The sequence below is a fragment of the Nanorana parkeri genome, unplaced genomic scaffold, assembly GCF_000935625.1.
Source record: "Nanorana parkeri isolate BGI_ZX_2015 unplaced genomic scaffold, ASM93562v1 scaffold77, whole genome shotgun sequence".
Taxonomy (NCBI): domain Eukaryota; kingdom Metazoa; phylum Chordata; class Amphibia; order Anura; family Dicroglossidae; genus Nanorana; species Nanorana parkeri.
In genome coordinates this window covers 985,295-1,005,880 of record NW_017306345.1, presented here as the reverse complement: position 1 = coordinate 1,005,880, position 20,586 = coordinate 985,295, and the positions used below count along the sequence as shown (strand labels likewise).

General features: G+C 43.1%; 1 protein-coding gene across 5 annotated transcripts in view; it reads right to left on the bottom strand.

The window, feature by feature from the left end:
• PLEKHA6 (pleckstrin homology domain containing A6) overlaps positions 1 to 20,586 on the bottom strand; it is a 116,493-nt gene that overhangs the window by 66,783 nt on the left and 29,124 nt on the right. For all 5 annotated transcript variants that reach the window (XM_018576821.1, XM_018576822.1, XM_018576824.1 and 2 more), the window contains exons 7-9: positions 11,610 to 12,017; positions 7,465 to 7,963; positions 301 to 387 (exon numbers count right to left, since the gene is read on the bottom strand). In XM_018576821.1, the coding sequence (XP_018432323.1) occupies positions 301 to 387; positions 7,465 to 7,963; positions 11,610 to 12,017 (994 nt within the window). The remainder of the gene's footprint in view (positions 1 to 300; positions 388 to 7,464; positions 7,964 to 11,609; positions 12,018 to 20,586) is intronic.

Here is a 20,586-nt window from a genome sequence, read left to right as displayed (position 1 = left end):
TTTAATTGGTTCACACATGTTTGGGTGTTCAGTAATCACATTATTCAATAAGATTAATTTAGCAAAATGACCATATACTTTGCAAACCAAGCGTTGACTTCCGAGGTGAGCAGCATCTACTCTTTTAGTAAATCAAGCCAATGTTAGCACAAAATCCATATATAACAGACAAGAACCAGACAATAGGGGCTACAGTGTTACACAGAGTAAAATTATACAAGAAAAAAACAAAACAGTTTACAGATATCTAAAGAACTGTATCTAAATGCTTTCCTCCTATAATCCAAATCAAAAACTTACCATTTTGTCATGCAGAGGTGGGGAAGCTGGGTAGCTGTAAGAGTAAACTCCTGCAGGCAGAGGGCGTCTGTCTCCTAAATAATCATACTAAATAAAGAAATTGAAGATTTTATAGATTTCAATTAATTTACCCTTTCTCAGGGGCAAATAAAATATGTGCTTATACATTGAAGCATACAATCAAAATTTGAATCTATTTCTATCCTTTTAGAGTAAAATATTTGTTGTGAGTTTCTGATCACATGTAGTATAATATATAGTAGTAGTAGTAGTAGTAGTAGTAGTAGTAGTAGTAGTAGTAGTTGTTAACACTGTGTGTAGTTTGAAGAAAAATATCAATAGGGTAAGCACTTTGAGTAAAGATCTCCATTTTTTTTAACCCTTGCAGTGGGGTTAATTTATTTTCGGCCCTAAACCAAAACGAGCACTTAACCCTTGCATTGAGGAGGTAGTTCCACTGCAAGGGTTAATTTGAAAAAATCCTGGAGTTCTTTTTTAAGGGACTGCTTCACCTTTGATGAAGTTTTTCTTTAATAAGGTCCCCCATGTGCCTAATTGCAGTCATCCTGGCCTTATACTTAAATACAGCCCAGATCCAGCGATCTTATGGTCGACGTGGCCTTAGCCAACTCTTTGTTCTGTGCACTGAAGCCCCATTCGTAACTATGGGTAGAGTTAATAATGACAGTTTAGAGCGCTTGCACAGAGTAATGATCTCCCCATAGAAATGGGGCTGCGGCGCCCATGCGCAGACAAAAGGTCCATGTCGGCAGTAAGGTTAGGGCTAAAACCCTCTTTATAACTAAGCTCAGGCTGCCTGCACTCAGGGGTTGGGGACTTTTTTTAAATACAACCTGTACCAAAGTACAGAATACTTTTCACTAAGGAGAGATGAAATGCAATGCCCTTGGCAAGAAGACTGAAATTATGCTGAAGAGATCAAAAATGTCTAGCCCCTGCATTCTAAAAAGATAGACACCTTAACATATAACCTCTCTAGGTATATAATTTACCTAATTCCTTACTTTTCTCCAATGTAAAAGAAAAAATAATAATATTTTGTGTACAGATAGCTTGGAATCTAATAAGAGACGTTAATCTTATGCTGTTGAGTATGGATGAGCTCTGGGTTTGGTCTGAAACCATGTTCAGACCGAATTAAGCTTGTTGGGAGGTTCAGAAAACCGCCAAATTAAATGGGTGTTTGGCCAAGTAGATCTCTGACTGCAGTGAAAGTGATACTATCACTGCAAAATGTGACAGCTTCCCTCAGGCTGGTTGTTAGGGAGCCATCCACTCCTGGCCCATTCAACTGTTATGTCCATTAATGATTTTTAAGATTTGGCTCCTATTGACTTCAATGGGGTTTGGATTTGGCATCCGACTTAGGTAAAGTTCGCAGGGTCTGCCACAAAACTAACCTGGGTATGTTTGGCTCATCACTACTGCTGAGGGATTTTATGAAGATCTACAGCAATTTTGTATTTATTTTCTATATTATATTTAGAACAAAGATATAGATATTTTTTCTGGTGAATATTAACTGCAACTATTTACCTATTTTTTTTCCTATTTCTGAGATCCCCAGGCTCCTTTTCACATGTTTAACAAGCCAATGTTGACTTTTCTTCCAAAAAAAACAGTTTTGAACTCACTGTAAAATTATTTTCTTTAACTTGTGGAGAAACGCAGCAGCATTGAAGAGCCAATAGGTTTATATTGACACATGCAATAGGAGGATGTTAGGTGCAACAAGAAGGCAACTGAAGAGGACAGTCCACTTAGTGGGTAAACCCTACCTCCTCCAGAGAGCTCCAATTAGTAGCACACAGCACTAGGAGTATAAACCAACTCCCAACAAATGCAATAAGCCAAACACAACCAAAGGGCTGGGAGCTGAGACTCTCCAGGAAACAATAGAAAATGTTATGATAAGTACAGAAATCCAATTTTTTCTATCGAAGGACACAACAGAATTCTAGTACCAGTGGGGCAGTTACAAGTAGGCATCCACCAATGCAGCCACATCAATGTTATAAACCTTGGTAAATATATGCACAGATGACTAGGTTGCCACCTCACAAATGTAAGACAGACCTTACAGAGATGAGACACTGAGGCCGGACAGGAAAGGTCATTTTCTTATGTCTCAAGGCATAAACATGAGACATAATCTGCCATATCCACTGGGAAATAGAAGAGACCAAAGCCACCATACCCTTGCAAGGTCCCTTCAGGATCACAAAGAATCAGTGTTCCAAAAGGAAGAAGTAGCATATAAATATTCTCTGATAGTCCAGACCACATCCATGAAATACAGAGCAATTTCCTTGGAGTGAAACAAGGACGGACAGAGTGAAAAAGAACTGACTTAAGGTGCACTAGAGACAGACTGAGTGAAGTATGAACCCACTCCTCAACCTCAACTAAGGATAAAATGAGAAAACCACCTTCAGCATAAAGTTCAGTTTCGGAGGTAAATTCACATTATCCTTTTGGGGAATATATATCCTTGTGGGCCACCAACCAGGACCTGCCGTGCTGATGTGATAGCCACCACGAAGGCTACCTTCTACGACAAAGTTAGCAAGGGAATATCCAATATCCAGATAAATTTAGAATGCAGGTCTCTGCAAAATCTGAAAGTCCAAATTGAGGTAGCAGGAAGCAACAGGTGGACTAGCAGGTGGAGAAGCACGAGTCATTCCCCTGAATGAAACTACATACTAGGGAGTGGCTGACCAAGGAATGCTGAAAAAGTGTGGATTGTGTTCCACTGTGGAGTGCAAGTTTGACTTTCTGTCCTGACGTGTTCCCGTGTGGACAGGAAAGGGAGGGGTCTCTCTTGTGTTGCTGCACAGGATAAAAGAGGAAGAAATTTGGAGAATGTTTGAAGAAGTTCCTGAAGGGAATGAAACGCGTCAAGGGTGATGGTCTTGACCTGATATCCGATGCTTCGTTATGTCAGGTCAATATGTGCAATAGATATCTTTTATTAGCATATGATTATGTCAAATTAATACGGATATCATGATCATATATTGTTGTTTGCTTTATGGGGGATATAGTTTTGTCTGTTATTTTTGTTTTATATATTAATTATGTTGAATAATAAATACTAAACATTTTTAAACATTTTATGTATATGGAAAGTTTTCTTCCTTGGGATCTCCATTTAGAGTGTATTTGCTGCTTTTTTTATATTTTGAAGGAGTTACACCCAGGATCGAAAAAAAAGAAAAATAAGGAAGAGAATAATATTTTTATTAAGTAAATGATTATTTGAGGATTGTTGCCCACTTTTCTATAAATAGAAATCTGTACCCTATTTCTACTGAACACCACATATTAATCCACCCCCTGCTGTAAGAAAGACATAACCCTACCAACCAAAAATAATGGAGGTGAACTCCCAAAGATTCTCACCAGCCAAATTATGCCTTCCAAGTCCACTGGCACCTGTCAGTTTATGGATCAGGTTAGTGTACCATGCCCTCATAAGACAATTGGGAAACATGAAAATGATAGAGATAACTTCCAATGCTATGCTGTGAAGCAGCCATGCAGAAGCTTCAGCAGAGGGAACACACAGATCATGCTAATTCCACAAAGCAACAAAAGCATCTGTCAACACTTGTCAATGAGTCTCGTGTCATGCGATGAACCCAACTTTCTGCTGCATCAGGATGCCATCACCTCCATGTCTCTCATCCTCCACCAAAGGCAGATCTGTCAAAATACACTCTGTTGTAATGGCCACTATCTAGGATGCAGGATCTGAGGTAGTCCACCTGCCTGTTTTCAATGTCTGTAAAGTACACTGGGCAGAAAGCCAGCACCCCCTTGATGACTGAAAAATGCCTGTGGCATTGTCTGACTGTACTCTCACCAGGTGAGTTCTGAGGTGATCCTTCCAGTAAAGGAGTAATACTCAAGTCAATCAAGGTTATGGTAGGTAACCAGGCATCCTCTGTCATGCACTGATCCTGCACCATCAGGGTCCCCACCTCCCCAGCTGTAAAGCTTACATCCATTGTCACAATCTTTTACTGAAGTGGAAGAAAGCACTTTCCAGATGTCAACACCCAGAGCTTTTTCACCAGGGGTTCAGCAGCATCTCCCTGTGCTACAAAAGAGCTACCACTTTCATGAACACTCTTAGAGCCAATGCTAGGCTAAAAGGGAGTGCCACAAACTTGCAGTGATCTTTCCCCATCACAAAATGCGGAAACCACTAGTGTCTGTGGAAGATCTGAATGTGGACTTGCACGTCCATAATGTTGATAGAGTCCCCCTGATGGAGAGACACAACCACTTGGTGAAGATACTCAATACGGAATTTCAGCACCTTTACAAGGGCATTGAGCACTTTTAGGCCCAGAATTGGACGATCTCTGACTTTCTTGAGGACGTTAAAGAGGTCTGAATTAAAACCTCTGAACCTCTCCAATGCGACAAGTTCAACAGTCTCTCAGGTGTTCGAGGCAAAGAAGTGTTACAAAAGTACTGAGACTGGATCTGTTAAGAGGAGTGACAGAACTCCATCCTTTACTTTGTCCAATTGGTGGTTGTCTGTGACACCAATACCTAAGCCAACATTGGTCAGATCAGTGTTCCACTTGCATACACCTAGCACCAGATAGGTATTTAATGTAGGGGGACTCTTTTGCTGAGATAACTGCGGCCTTATTCAGTCAAGACACAAGACAATGCACCACAAATGGAATCACCTATTCCTTAACAAAATCCTCTGTGAAAATATAACAGACAGAGAAACACTTCAGAAAATCAAATGATTATCTTTCATGTCTTCTAAATGAACTTGTCAAAGAATGGGTAATATGAGAATACTTTATATGAACATTTACACTTGTGTGTTCTGAAAACTAGAGCAGACTTCTGCTCGTGGGCAGGCGAGTCTTCCAAGTTAAGGGTCACCCAAACCATGGTAATTAGGGCAGCATCACACACCAGCATCACACACCTCTCTAAGGTAGCCAATGACTTCTCATCATCATTCAGGGGTGAGGTGAACTGCCATTTCCAAAGGTACCTTCATGTCAATATCTTGAGTGGTTTGGGAGCTCCCCATCAGAATTTTCTGAAGGCAAGGAGTAAGCAGAGGATGCTTCCTATGTGCTCTGGACTCAGAGCACATAGGAAGTATTAAATATTTCTAGGGTTGAAGAGGACAAGGAGGTCTCCAAAAACAGCAATGGTGTGCCAGATGTGGGTGCAGAGATGGGCAGCTCTGATGTCAAATAGCAGCTGCTACAAAGAAATTCTACCACAGATCACTACCACAAGACCGCTGCATACAAATCTGGCCAGATAGCAAAGGAGAGACTTCCACCTCCAGCACACTCTCTCCCACCAGAACTGCAGTATATGGGGTGGCTTGGGACTGCAGTCTGGTATCCTGAAAAATGGTCTGGAGTCTGAAGCATGGAGGGAAGTACTGTGACAGGCAGTCAGAGATCACCAGTCATATGCATTCTCCGGTGCAAGCACCTCAGCTGTATTTTATTCAGGGCTATTACGATGGGGACTACAAAATTCTAGGACAGTCTGTCACCCAGTCAGCTGTTTGAAGGTTAGCAGCCAAAAGGAAGAAACAAGACACCACAAAAAAAAACACACCAAAAAAGGTGACAGGAAGATGAGAGGAAGTGGGAGGAAGATGAACCTTCCTCCCAGGACACCTGGAAAAAATGGAGCTCTCTAGCAGACGTGGTTTTAAAGTGTATGTAAACTCTAACAATTAACCCTTTTTGCTCCCTTTAGACTTGTTTAATATAGTATTTAAAGCTTGATATCTGCTTGTGCATAAGAAAAACTGTTGACCTGTGTCATCTGCACACATCTTGTACTACCTCAAAGACACCTCCTAGTTAGGGTTGCTTATTCATATGTAATAGTGCCACCCATTCATATGTAAATATCACAGTTGAGACTATTTTCAGTGGGGGGCCAGTAGCCCCTATCTTAATTTTGGTTGCCCCTCTCTGCCTGACATCTTGTGTCTGGGTTTCTGCTGCCATGAAACCCGGACACGGCATTCAAAACCCGGACTGTCCGGGTGAATCCTGGACAGGTGGCAACCATACTCCTAGTTCTTATTTTGAACTACAGAACTATTAGCCTTTCAGTTGTTGAGATCTAAGAGTGTGAGTGGTTAAGTACATTAGCAAAAGACAACTGGGAGGGCTGATAACACTTAGTCCAAAAAAATGCTGTGTTGTCAGCACATAAAAGGGTTTAAACACTGAATTTATTTCTAGTACAGCAACAGGTTTTTTTCTGTATTTGCAGGGTCTTTAAAAGTATAAAAAGTGGGGAAATGTACATGTATGGTAGAGATGTACGACACATGTTGTGTTTTTAACTACCCTTTGGCATACGCTAAGCCACTAGTTGGATTGACACCTTAGGTTTCACTTTTGTTGTACCTAGCATCCTCCACTTGCAGGTGTCAATATTAAACCACTGATCTTTGAATGCTGCTGTGTCTCTCCATGAATGATGAAGGGAAAGCCTGTTTGCAAAATTTAACAGCTCAAGCTGAAATTACACATGCAAATGAGTCACAGGAGTGAATCATCCTACCTATCCTACAGAGAAATCCGACAACTTAGTTTAAAACATGTATAAACTTGAAAAAAAATATTGACCCTAAACCATTATAGTTTTTATTTACCCCTTGTTTATACTCACTGTACCTATAACAAATTGATAAGGTGATGGCTGGCAAAGATTATGGTACACACCTACATGTGTGAACAGGCCTTTATAGCTTCCCATCAAAGACTAGCTAAACTGCAGCACATAGATGAACCTGTCAATTTAAAATGTTTTACAGCAGGAAAACAGAAAATAGGCCCTATATCGTTCAATATACAAGTTCAAATGGCATACACCTCAGAAATAACTTAAAGCTTAAAGAGCAAATGTATTATATTCTGACAAAGAGTATACATTATTGCTAATTATTCCACTGCATTCCCCATTTTTCGAATTAGCTGGAAAATTTAATGAATTTTTCAGGATGCATTTTTCCAGTATATGGCATTATTAAATGTAATTTGCAGGATATGGAAAATTTCTCATATTTTCTGTAACTGAAAACAGCATACAATGTGTTTAAATGATTCGTAAAATACTCACTTTTGGAGAACTGATTGAACGTCTCATGGTATAAGCAGATGGATCCCCAAAGCTCTCATCCCGAGACCCAGGTTCAAATCGTGCACTAGGGGAGCGTACAGGAGAACAGACTCTCTGACGAGTTCTGTATGTCCCCTGGCTTGGAGAGCGTGGTACTGAGCGAGAACGAGGCTGTAGCGAGAGGCGACGGAGAGATCCACAAACTGCATCAGCCTCCTGGTAGTACAAAGCTGGGCGAGGAGCCCATAGTTCTACTGGACGTCCATAAACACCAGGGTCCTTCCACTCCCGTGGCTCATATGATGGCCTACTGTGGAACATCTGTTGCCTGTCCTCCACGGCCCACCGTGGTATGTCTCTATCAAAAGCAGACATAGAGCAAATGCTGTCAGGCCGTGATCCTGCCTCAGTGTAGTACTGATAGCCATCAGGATATTGTGAAGAGTACTGAGGGTAGTATCCAGGAATAACGTGCGGTCCTGGCAAATATCTGTTAGGGCTGTATAAAAACACAAAATTTATTTGTATTCACAGAACACGCACTGTAAAAACTAGGGATGCACCGATACGTTTTTTTTTGGTATCAAGTACGAGTACTGATATTTTGGTTTCGGTACTTGCCGATATCGAGTAATGACATGCCGCCCCGCTTCCTGATTGCCCGGGAAGCCGGCTTCCTGATTGCCCGAGAAGCCGGCTCCCTGCTGATTGGCCGGCTTCATGCTGATTGGCCGGTAAGCCGGCTGCGCTGGCCAATCAGCAAGGAGACGGCTGTTCGGCCAGCTGGATGCTGATTGGCTAGGAAGCCGGCTTCGCCGGCCAATCAGCGAGGGCCCTGGCTGTTTCGGCCGGCTCAATGCTGATTGCCCAGGAAGCTGGCTCCATGTTCCCCTACGACACTGTCGGTCAGAGGAAATCTTCCTCTGACCGGAAATTCCGGTATGGGGGAAGGTATCGGAGCATTTGAGCATTACTAGTATCGGTATCGGTGCATCACCAGAACCATAAAAACCATAACGCAATGAAGTTACACAGAGACAGTTCTCTAACTGATAACAGAAAAAGATCATTCTCTCTGCTGCACTGGCCATGTAACAAAGCCAACCTTTTATGCTATTCTCCATAATTGATACTAAAGAATTGTTTCTAAAAGCTCAGTTCCCCAACTATCCTGATTTCTGTATAATGGTCCCGATTCTTAGCAGAAAATCCTAGCATCCCACTTTTAATACCTTAGCTTGGAATAAGGACTGGCACTGGCAGAAGAGGAGGAAGAAGGTTTGTTTTCTATGGACACATTAGCTGAGCTGGAAGTCAATCTGGAGCTGACTTAGGTCAGGTGATGTGCTAGCAAATGAAGAGTGGAATGAAGAAGTGTACTCCGCCTACTTAAAGTATATCTGAACCCACATCAAGTAAATATGTGTAAAAACGTCCACCAGCGCAAAAGCATCACTGTCAGATCTCACTTGCAGTATCTGAATCCCCCACTAGGTGACAGCCCTTTACCAGTCAAAGAGACCATGGTATTCTATAAGGAATAAGCACAAAGAAAAGCACCTCTCTGGTGCAATAATCCTTTATTGTGTGTAAAAGGAAAGAATAGATTATACTCACAAGAGCAACATAAAGCAAGCCTGTAAGTCATACGTGCCCAAGAGCAGATATACTGTAACCATTGCTGTGAGTGCACATCAGGAACTCACCCAGCCCGAACTACGAGACACAAGCCGTGCGATTGAACGTGTTTCTCTACAGAGCGAAGGGGGAGGAGCCCCTGAAACCACATTCAGCCGCACGGCTTGTGTCTCGTGGTTTGGGCAATGGTTACACCTGTTCTTGGGCACCTATGACTAACTGACTCATACAGGCTCGCTTTATGTTGCTCTTGTGACACTGCGCCTGATGAAGGGGACCCTGCGCGGCCCCTAAACATTGCTTCAATGTGACATTATGCATCAATAAAAGACGAACACTCGACCACATTGTTTGGTGTGCTGGTGACATTTTTGTTCTACGTTTGATGCCCGCAGTGCCATCCCCAATCACTTCAGCACCCACCTTCAGAGGTTCTTCGGTAAGGAGTGCAGCAGGGCATCCTAAGGATTTTCTTTGTGCTTACACATCAAGTAAAGGTCATAGTAAAACAGTAAATATTATTTAGATACCATAATCACAATAATTATTTTTAAATTAAAAATATTTAGTACCTTTTCACAAAGTTTTATTTGTGTATATTCCTTTTTTCCTGTTAGCCGGGGGCATATCAGTTTCAAAAGAGGGTGGGCACTTAGGTGTCATACACAGTTGGAAAGTACATTCCGTGCTGTGTACGCTGAGCTACTGACAAGTGATGAACACATTCTAGAATGGCGTTCCTCCTCTCATCATCACCTCTGTTGTACACTACAATCAGATGCTTTTTTGACAGTGAGGCTTCTACCATGAGCGACTGTACATATTTGAAAACATTTTTTTTAGGGTAACATACACTTTAAATTGTGATCACTAAAGTGCCCAGCACCCAGGTAGGGTTTCTGAATGTTACCCCTGTAGTATGGTTTAGGGATAAAGTTGGTGCTAGTACTGGAAGGGGAAGTCTTCTTCCACATAACTGCGCATTGAGTATACTGTAGGAGAGGACTTGCACTGATATATAACAGAGGGGCACAACACTGACTGAAAATCATTATGTATAAGAGTCAAAGCAGTGATTGAAGGGAATTACATATAGATGATGAGTACTGAATATAATAAAGGGGCTTAATTGAAGGGTGCAACACTGATTAGTATATTAATGAGGAACACTTGTGTGTGCTATTTATAATTGAGGAAACCTTGGCGGCAATTTGAAAAATGTAGGTGATCTTGGGTGCACGTTATATAATTGAGGGGCATATGGAGACACCTTGATCAACCAATATATTTTAGGGGCTCTGGTAGGCACTATGAAAAACTGGGCACACTTGGAAGCTCAGTGCCTAATTGGGGGGTACTGTTTATTTTTTATTGCTTAACCACACTCATTTGAAACCCCACTCATTTGGGCAAACCTACTTTTCACTTGGTGTTTTTTGTGTGAAAAAGCAGTACCAGAGCAAAGCAATAAAACACACAGGGATGGTCTTCTCTTGTGGACCTGTGTTTTGTCCAGTAGGTTTTTGTACTCACTGTAAAACCAATTTCTAGAAGTCCTTCAAGGGACCCTTCTGTATTTTATTGCTTTGCCCAGGTACTGCTTTTACACACACACACACACACACACACACACACACACAGAAATGAACCCACTATGGGACTGGGCAGCTGTCTGAGTACCAAGGTCACAGCAGAGATAAAAGGAGACATACTATACATGCTTTGTCCACCAGGTTGGCATAGCCTCCTAGGAAGGTCTTCAGGGTCAGGGCTCCACCAAGATGGATCATGGCCCTGGACCTTTCAAGCACCCTGCAACTAACCACACACTGCACAGAGTGCCATGGAGGGTGCCAAATGCAGGGTCTATTGACTTAGCACATTACAAGCTGATCCTGTGTCTTGTCTGGCAGGGTCCAGGTACGGACTGACATAACACTGCTAAGAAGACAACAGATTTGGATAGCTGATATAGGTTCTGCAGTGGCATGATGCAGCATTATGTAAATTTTTCAAATACGTGTGCATAAAAAGAGTAGCAAAAAATGAAAAATAGAGAGTGTGCCTCTCTTAGAGGTCCGAGAAGGTGCCCATCACCTAAGAACACTAGCAAAAAAACTGAGGCACATTAGGAGTTGGAAGGATTATGCAGGGCTGTTCCTGCAGCTTTGATAGATTTGACAGTGTCCAATCACCTGCAAGTAACTGCATAACCTACTGTTTTCGAGATTAACTCCTTGTGTCCTGTGATGTGCAATCAACAAATAGACAGAGTTTTCCTTGAAGTGTCAACCTCCTAGGCCACTAGCAAAAAACTGATGCATGACAGCTGAAGCCGGGGTTATATTGTCGCTGTTTTTTTTTTTGTTTACCAGTGTCCAAACCTTCTGAAGGAAGCACTATAACTAAATCGTATCAGAGTAACTACTGATCCTATGTCCCATACTAAATGATAACATTAATACATTTACAGCCACTACTTTCCAATAGACATGATCTAAATTGACCTTTGCAATTCTTCTGTAGGAACAGCAGATCTACGTAGATTGACCCACTGCTGCAGCTGTGACATAGAATTTTGTCTCTGTGCCAGTTTTTCTGGGTGTGTACGCGGCAGGTTTGCCCGCTGCCCATTTCCTTCTGGAAAAGCTTTACTTGCTGGTCGAACTGGTGAAGGGGCAAAACTCCATCCATTTGGTTGCATAGGGTGCTCTCCTTCAAGTAAATGTCTTGGGAGATCCAGGTCTGCGATTCTTTCAGATGAAGCCCCTGAACCATTAACTTTGGTTAACTGGTTACTTTCAGATCTCCTCTCCAACTTTTCAGAACCTCTTCCATCTCCTTCCCCACGGCTTCGTGTTTCTGGATCTTGATCTCTGGCAGGTGGTATATTTTCACTGTCCTTCCTCTCTAGTCTAAAAAACAAAAATGATATTGAGATCACCTATTAATCATATCAATGTTTATGTGTTTTTACAGGAGCTGAAAACACCTATTGACAGATAAAATTATTTCAAATTGTGGTATTGTGTTTGAAAATAATTTAGATGTTGTCACTTTAGAATTTTAACTACCACTGCAGAGCAGAGAAGTAGATAAAACAAAGCAACAGATTTTAAAATACAGTATTACTGTGTCCCTTAACCTTAGAATTCACATTGTTTCAGTACAGTGACTATTAGTAATCCACATAAGGTATTTAGACATTGAAAGAATACGTGTATCACTGTAACAATAGAGGGGAAATCTTCCAAAAGGAATAAGGAGGGGTTTTAACCATTTCCTACTCTTTCCATAAAGTAGAAATACTCTGATGTACCCCAAAGCACTTTTGGGGAGAAGATCTTTTAAAGATTAGACCAGCCACTGTATAAGACTGTAAAAGCAAGTGTAGATCGGAAGCCGATTAATCGATTATTGAAAAAGTTGACAACTTTTTCAATAATCGATTATAATCGATTATGTCGATTAGTTGTTGCAACCCTAGAGGACAGGTTTTAGCAGAATTTTCAGTGAATCCAGGCTCATGACCTTACATGCTGACATTGACTTAAAGGAGAACTATGGGGTCAGGGCTTGTCCCCATAGTTCTCCTAAGGGTCACGGGAGAACACAAACTAGCGTTCTCCCGTGACCCAAAGCTCAGTATACCGCGAGCTACAGCTACAGGTTTACTGAGATGCCGCAGCCGGGACGAATCCCGACAATACTGTCTGGATCCACCCAGCTGCGGGATTGACAGCTGGCTCTGCCTATCCAGAAGCAGAACCAGCAGTGACCACCCCCTCCCCCCGTCCTTTTCACCAGTCAGCACTGGAGGATCGGACAGGAGAGGGGGGGAATCCCTGCAGGTAGCCGTGAGTGACAGTCACAGCTCTCTGCAGGGATAGATCGAGAAGTGAGCGAGCGACAGTATGTGTTCTCTCACGATCTACTAAGCTGACCTGTGACAGTTTTTTTTTGTCACAGGTCGGCTCAGATTATGAAGCTGAGTGAAAATCACTCGCCTCATAATTCTCCTTTAATTTTAAGCACTTCGTATTATTGGGCTGACACTCACTTTTGCAGGGACTTCTAAGATCTGCACTGTGGTCTTCAGGCTCTTCATAAAGGCAGACACAGAGGGGCTACCGCTCATATCTTTTTTGTATTTGTTAAAATTAAGTTGGAATCTTTCCAGGCTGTTATATGCATTATCTAAGTTAGGAACAGCTGACCCTTGTGGGACAGCTGGAAAAAAAGCCAGTGACATGATTGTTAAAGTGATATTAAAGTCAAAAGGATTGATGTTTAGGAGTTTTGGTTTCCTGCAGCTGGTCCCCTAAGCACTGGTCCTGATTTCCTGTTTTAGAGGGACTCCTTTCTCAAGCAGAGTGCTATGCAGTCACCCTTGTGTACTAGTAAGCTGTGTGTGTCTCCACAAACACAGCAAATTAAGCTACCCCCTCCCCCCTGTCCCCCTCTCCTCCCTTCTCCAAGCTGGTAGATGGACAGTTGCTGGAGTCTGCTCTGTCCTTTGTGATCTTGTAGTGGACAGGAAGTTTAGGGAAGTTGAGCTGAGAGACTTGGAAGCAGTCTGGGCAAAAATGTAAAGCAATGCTTTGCTGGGCATATATAAGTATAGTTTTTTAATCTGGATTCAGTATTGGAAAAAAACTTTCAGAGTTTAATCCTAATATAAAAATGTTTCCACTAATTGAACTTTTGTGTCCTCTTCACTCATTGCCTGCAGAGTTTTCACCTGCCATTGGCATGTTAAGCTGATATATTGTATTACTGGGTAGTGTCTCCTCATCAGCACAGGTTCCATTTGAGCAGGCAACGTACCTTCCGGGGAATTGTTCCCCGAGAGGTGTAGTTCACCTTTATTCCCATGGGCTGACTCGTCCTTCCCTTTTTTTTTTTTTGTATTCACCATATTCGCCTGTTGACTTGGTGTTCAAAAGACTTTCCTCTAGCTACTGTATGTTGAAGGTTTTCCTGTTCAAAGACAGAAGGTGATCCGGATGTTGATGTCAGCAGGGTTGCCGGTGTTTGCCGCACCTCTCTCTGGACTATGCCCTCGGATGGGGTTGGGAGTTAGGGATGGCATGCCCATGTTAGACTCACTGGCCACATGAGGTGGGGCCATATTAGCCTGCCTAGAGACGCTAGTCCCATTACTGCAGATTTGGCATTGGTCGAGCCACCCTCTGGGGCTGGCACTCTTGATGCTCCTGTGGCAGTAGACCGTTTTGTTGCTCTTTCTAGCCTATCCCAACTGTATCCTTTGGATGTCTCTGCTAAATGCTGGAGACAATCTCATGATTGTCCTATGATCTAGTTTTATTGTAGTTCTGTTTTTATTTACTTGTTCTTTGTTGGATAATACCTGGAATTGACTGGTCCTAGACTTCTGGACATCCCACTTCCTTGAACCCGTTATACTCACGAGGGGCTGGTCTCCATGTATCTACCTATACACTCTCCTGTTATTCTTCCGCTTGGCTCTGTATCCTGAAACTATGTTCCTTATATTGAATGTTATGCTGTTTTTTGAAGATCTTACTTACTATTCTTAAAGTCGTGACACAGAGATTGCTATCCGCTCCGAGACCTCTGTTCCTTCTTACCTCCCACCAGGTTTACATTCCTGGAACCTCCTTTTTTTGAGGTCTCCGGGTGGTTTGTAAAGAGGCAAAACCTCAGTTAGTTGTACCCGTTACACCCCCCACCACCCCCTTGCTATTTTTTATATTTCCTTCTCCCTCCACTTTTCTTTTTCTTCTTACATATATTTTATATTTTCAAGGTAGGTAGGGCATGGATAATGGTAACATTTGAACAGGATCATTACTGGAATCAAACAAAATACTGTACTTGGATTTTTATATTAACCCCTTCAGACTGAGCTTGTTTTTAGTTTCTGATTGTTAATGACTGACGCACTTTTTACATTTTTGCTGTGTGATTCTTCCATGGCAAATATAAAAGACGGGGTCACGTCGGGTAAATAGACACCAAACATGTCAAGCCTTAAAATTGCGTGCGCCTGCGAAATCGCAAAGGACTACTATACCCAAAATTGGCCATAGGCGACGCTTTAAAAGCTTTTACCGCTCACTAGTTTAGTGTTAACAGTGACTGATGGCCCTAATATTGTTGCTTGTACTCGTGGTGATATGTAACATGCGCAGCGCAATGGGCACAATTGTTGTTTTCACACGTAGGCGCACACAGCGCATGTTTGCGTGTATATGTGGGGGTGGCGGACTTTTACATTTTTTTGTGTCAATTTTTTTTATATGTGATTTTAGTTTTTTTATGCCTCTTTATTATTTTTTTTAAAACGTAACTTTATTGCTATCACGTAGGGAGCTAACAAGCCCCCTATGTGATAGCCAATTTACGTGACATGTCCTCTTTATGGAGACATCAGGGGTCTTTAAGACCCCTAATGTTACCTAGGGACCCTCAAAGAAGCTGATAAAGCAGAGATCTGCTTCACCAGCTTCTCTACAGCTTTTGTAGCCAGGAATGACAGCTGAATGCGGAAGTCATGTAATATACGTCACTTCCTGCATTCTGACACCGGAGAGGAGCTTAGAGGGAGATCGTGTACTCCTTTTGATCTCTGGTCACAGAGCTGCTGTGACGGTCCTGGGCACCGCGGAGTTTGGGACCGGTGGTGGCGGATGCCCGAACGCAAAATACAAGCAATCGGGCGGCTCTATAGCCCCTGGAACGCTTGTATTTAAACAGCCATCGCCGGCAGTTTACATTTCAAAGTTTTCCCACTTGTGTGGCACACACGAGTGGGGGTGTGGAAGGACTTTTTTAAAACGCCCACCCTCATCTACAAGGTTCATGTCAGGAGGTGGCTAACCGGGGTGTTTATACCCCCTTCCTGACCAGGCCATTTTTCAGTATTCAGCTCTGCAGTACTTTTACTGACATTTATTCCGTCATGCAACGCTGTACTGAAATGAATTTTATAACATTTTTTGGGGACAGATAGAGCTTTCATTTGGTGGTATTTAATCACCACTAGAGGTTTTGTTTTTTTACTGTATAATAAAAAAAGTACCGAAAATTTTGAAAAAAAACCTGTTCTCCCTACGTTATGTTTATTATTACCCAATTTTTTGGTAAAATATAAAAGATGGGGTCACGTCGGGTAAATAGACACCAAACATGTCAAGCTTTAAAATTGTGCGCACCCGTTAAATTGCAAAAAACTACTATACTCAAAATTGACCATAGCCGACGCTTTAAAAGCTTTTACCGCTCATCAGTTTAGTGTTATCAGTGATTGATGACCCTAGAATTATTGCTCTCATTCCGACGTTCGCGGCGATATGTAACATGTGCCGCGCAATGGATGTAATCGGCGTTTTCTCACGTAGGCGGGCTTGACGCATGTTTGCGTGTGGGGGCGGAGGACTTTAATTTTTTATTTTTTTTTAATTGCTTTGATATGTGATTTTTTTTTTTTGTAACAGATTTTTTTAAACCTTTTTTTTTCCCACTGAACTTTATTGCTATCACATAGGGAGAAAGCAAGCTCCCTATGTGATAGCCAATTTGCAGTGACAGGTCCTCTTTATGGAGACATCAGGGGTCTTAAGACCCCTAATGTCACCTAGAGACCCCCAGAGAAGCTGATGAAGCAGAGACCTGCTTCACCAGCTTCTCTCCGGTTTCTTTACCGGAGAGTGACACTGAATGCAGGCAGTGATGTAATACACATCACTGCCTGCATTCAGAAGAGGAGAGGAGATCAAACGGAGCTCGTGTACTGAGCTCCGTTTGATCTCCGGCCGCAGAGCTGCTGTGCTGGTCCCGGGCTCACACCGGGAACAGCGGAGCCCGGGATGGCCAGCAGCGGTGCCGACAGAGGGAGGGGCCGCACATCCGACCGGATATTACAAGCGATCGGTCATCTCTACAGACGCCCGAACGCTTGTATGCAAACAGCCATCGCTGGCTGTTTACATTCAAAGCCGGCTTCCCGCTCGTGCCCGCCGCCTAGCGTTTAATTACAACGGCCGGACAGCAGGTAGTCAATATCACTTTTCAGGATATTGTTGCCACTTACAGAGGCATACTTACACATTGAGCTATTAGAGACTGAATGTACTCCTGATCTGAAACTGCAGCTAACTGACACAGTTATGCATCTGACTGACATCACTTATATCTCTAAGCGCCACATGCAAAGTAATTTGATCAACGTCATATACCAGAATTATTATTATCATACAGGATTTATATAGCACCAGCGGTTTGTCTAGCACTTTATGAAATGAAGGGAGACAGTACAGTTACTATACAATTCAATACAGAGTGTTAGCAGGACCCTGCTCTTGAGCGCTTACAATCTAGTAGGAAGGGCAAGCAATACAAAAGGCATTAACTCTGAGGGATGAACTGATGAAGAAGTGAAAGTACAGTTATTATGTGAAAGTGGGGTAGGCTTTCCTGTAGGATTGCCTAAAGGTGGAGAGAATGGGAGATAAGCGGACTACCTCTATGACAAAATCTAACCTCTGTCCTACCTGGCTACTTCTGTCTACAACAGCCCGCTCTTATCCTCCCTAGACACCTTGGCTCCCCTCACTACACGCAGACCTTGGCCACGTCCACTACAACAGTGGAAAACCGAAGAAACCAGACATCTTAAAAGACATATCCGCGCTCTTGAGTGGCTGTGGTGGAAAACTAGGTCTCTGCAAGACTTCACCCTTTATAAAACTGCCCCCCTAAAATATAATTCCTCCCTCCGTGCTGCCAAACAGACTTATTTTGTCACTCTCATTTCATTAACACACTCTTATCTAGTCTTCGTCAGCTCTTTTCTACTTTTAACTCTCTACTACTGTATGTCCCTCACCCCCTCCACCCACTAACTAACTCACTGCCCAGGACATTGCAATTAATTTCAAAAACAAAATAAGATACAATTCGGTATCAGATCTCCATTGTCCAGTCACCTTCCCCTGTTAATGTACCAGACCCACCAACACACTTGTGACTTTCCTCTTTTGATCCTGTCACCATAGAGGAAGATACAACGCTTCTCTCTGACACCCACCTCACCACTTGCCCCCTGGGCCCTGTTCCCTCACCACCAATTCGTCACCCTCTTGCTCTATTCTACACTCTCTTACTCTTTCCCTCCCTGCTAAAACATGCACTGGTCACCCCAATACCAAAAAAATCCCTCACTGGATCCTACCAACCTTAACAATCTCTGTACTCCACTTCACCTCCAAACTCCTAGAGTGCCTTATCTACAGATGCCTGAGCCGCCACCTCACTGATAACAACCTTCTTGACCCCTTACAGTCCAGCTTTCACCTTAAGGCCCCATTCAGACGTAGCGACATACCTTTTGCAGCGGCCGGGATAGCGCGACTTTCAGGGCGACGTTCCAGCGACGGTAGCGCGACCTTCTCCGTCAGGCTCCATTAGAAAAAAAGCAAAATCGCGCAAAATCCGCCGAAAAAAGGGTCCTGTAGAAGCGACTTGCAATGCGCGACATGGAGCTAAGACAGCTCCATTGAATATCATTAGCCGGCGACTTCTCGTGATATCGCGCGGCAAAAATGTGCAATATCGCCGCGATAAATCGCTACGTGTGAATGGGACCTAACACTCCACTGAAACCACCCCCCTAAAACTCACTAATGACTTACTAACTGCCAAAAACAATCGCCACTAATGACCACCTGCTGCGCCTCAGAAAACTCCACTCACTTGGCCTACAAGGCTCTGCTCTCTCATGGTTCTCCTCTTTCCTATCTAAGCACTCCTTTAGTGTCACCTACAAATCCAACTCCTCCCCTCCTCTTTCTTTATCTGTAGGGGTACCCCAAGGCTCTGTCTTTGGACCCCTTTTCTTTATCTACATCTTCTCCCTTGGTCAGTTTATAACCTCACATGGCTTCCAATGACATCTCAATGTCACGCCGCTTTGCCCTCCTTAAGCCGCAAAGTTTTACTTGTCCGGCGTTCCTGCAATAGACGCGGATGCCAGACAAGCTCTGTGGAACTCCGCTCTCCATCCTTAATGAAAAGTCGCTCCCTGGCCACTTTCCAGAGCCCTCCTACCCTGCTGATCCTTCTGGGCTGCTTAGACTTCTAGTGCATCGCAATCCTGCACTTGAACCTCTGCTCTCCACTATACCAGCCTCTACAGCCAGGAATCTGCCCACTCCAGGGATAGATGACCATATTAAGCAGACTACACCTAACAGCAAGTATTGATTATCCAAGCTGTTACATGCTCATTTAAACTACTGACTTTTCCTGCTTGTAGGTGAAGTGTACATTACGAGTACCACCGCTTATACTTGCCATTCAAACTTATTGATAAATACCCTTGTGATGTGAAGTGAACATTACAAGTATGTAATGTAATTACCACAGTTGTTACATACTCATTCAAACTATTGACTTTTCCTGCTTGTTTGTGAAGTGAACATTACAAGTACTACTGCTGACACTTGCTCATTCAAACTTATTGATACTTTACCTTGTGAAGTGCAGGGATTGTTTTTTTTGGACTTGTTGAAGGGGATTTCTGCAGCTGAGTTCAGTCTCCGGTCATAAGAGGTATTATTGCCGACAGTCGGCTCTACAAGTTTAAACAGACTCCCGGCGGCAAAAGTCGCCGGGAGTCTGTTTAAACAGCCCCGATGCTGGCGACGTACACTGTACGTCGTCAGTCACGAAGGGGTTAAACTCAACCTTTCAAAAACTTAGTTCATGATATGTTCTCCCGCATGTGCACCATCCCAACTTTTGCCTTGAGATTTATAACACAACTATCCAGTCCTCCCCGCATGCCGAGGTGCTAGGTGTGATCCTTGACTCGGTTCTCACCTTTCTGCCCAACATCCAATCACTATCCAAATCCTGCCGCCTTCACCTTTGCAACATCTCCAAAATATGCCCCTTCCTCACCAATGAAACCACAAAGCTGCTCATCCACTCACTTGTTATCTCTCGTCTTGACTATTGCAACTCCCTCCTCATTGGCTTACCTCTAAACAGGCTATCCCCTCAGTCTATCATGAATACTGCTGCAAGACTCATCTACCTAACCAACTGTTCAGTGTCTGCAACCCCCTTCTGCCAATCCCTCCACTGGCTTCCAATCGCCCACAGGATAAAATATTAACAACCACTTACAAAGCCATCCACAACTCTGCCCCCGGCTATATCTCAAACCTTGTCTCAAAGGATCACCTAACCGTCCCTTCTGCTCTTCCAAAGACCTTCTGCTTTCCAGGTCCCTCGTCAACTCCTCCCATGCTCGCCTCCAGGACTTCTCTAGAGTCTATCCCATCCTCTGAAACACCATACCCCAACCTGTCCATCTATCTCCTACTCTGACTGCCTTTAGGCGATCCCTAAAGACTCATCTCTTCAGGGAAGCCTATCCCACCTCAAATTAACCACTGAACTATCAAGTTCACAAACAATGAATCCCCATAGCTA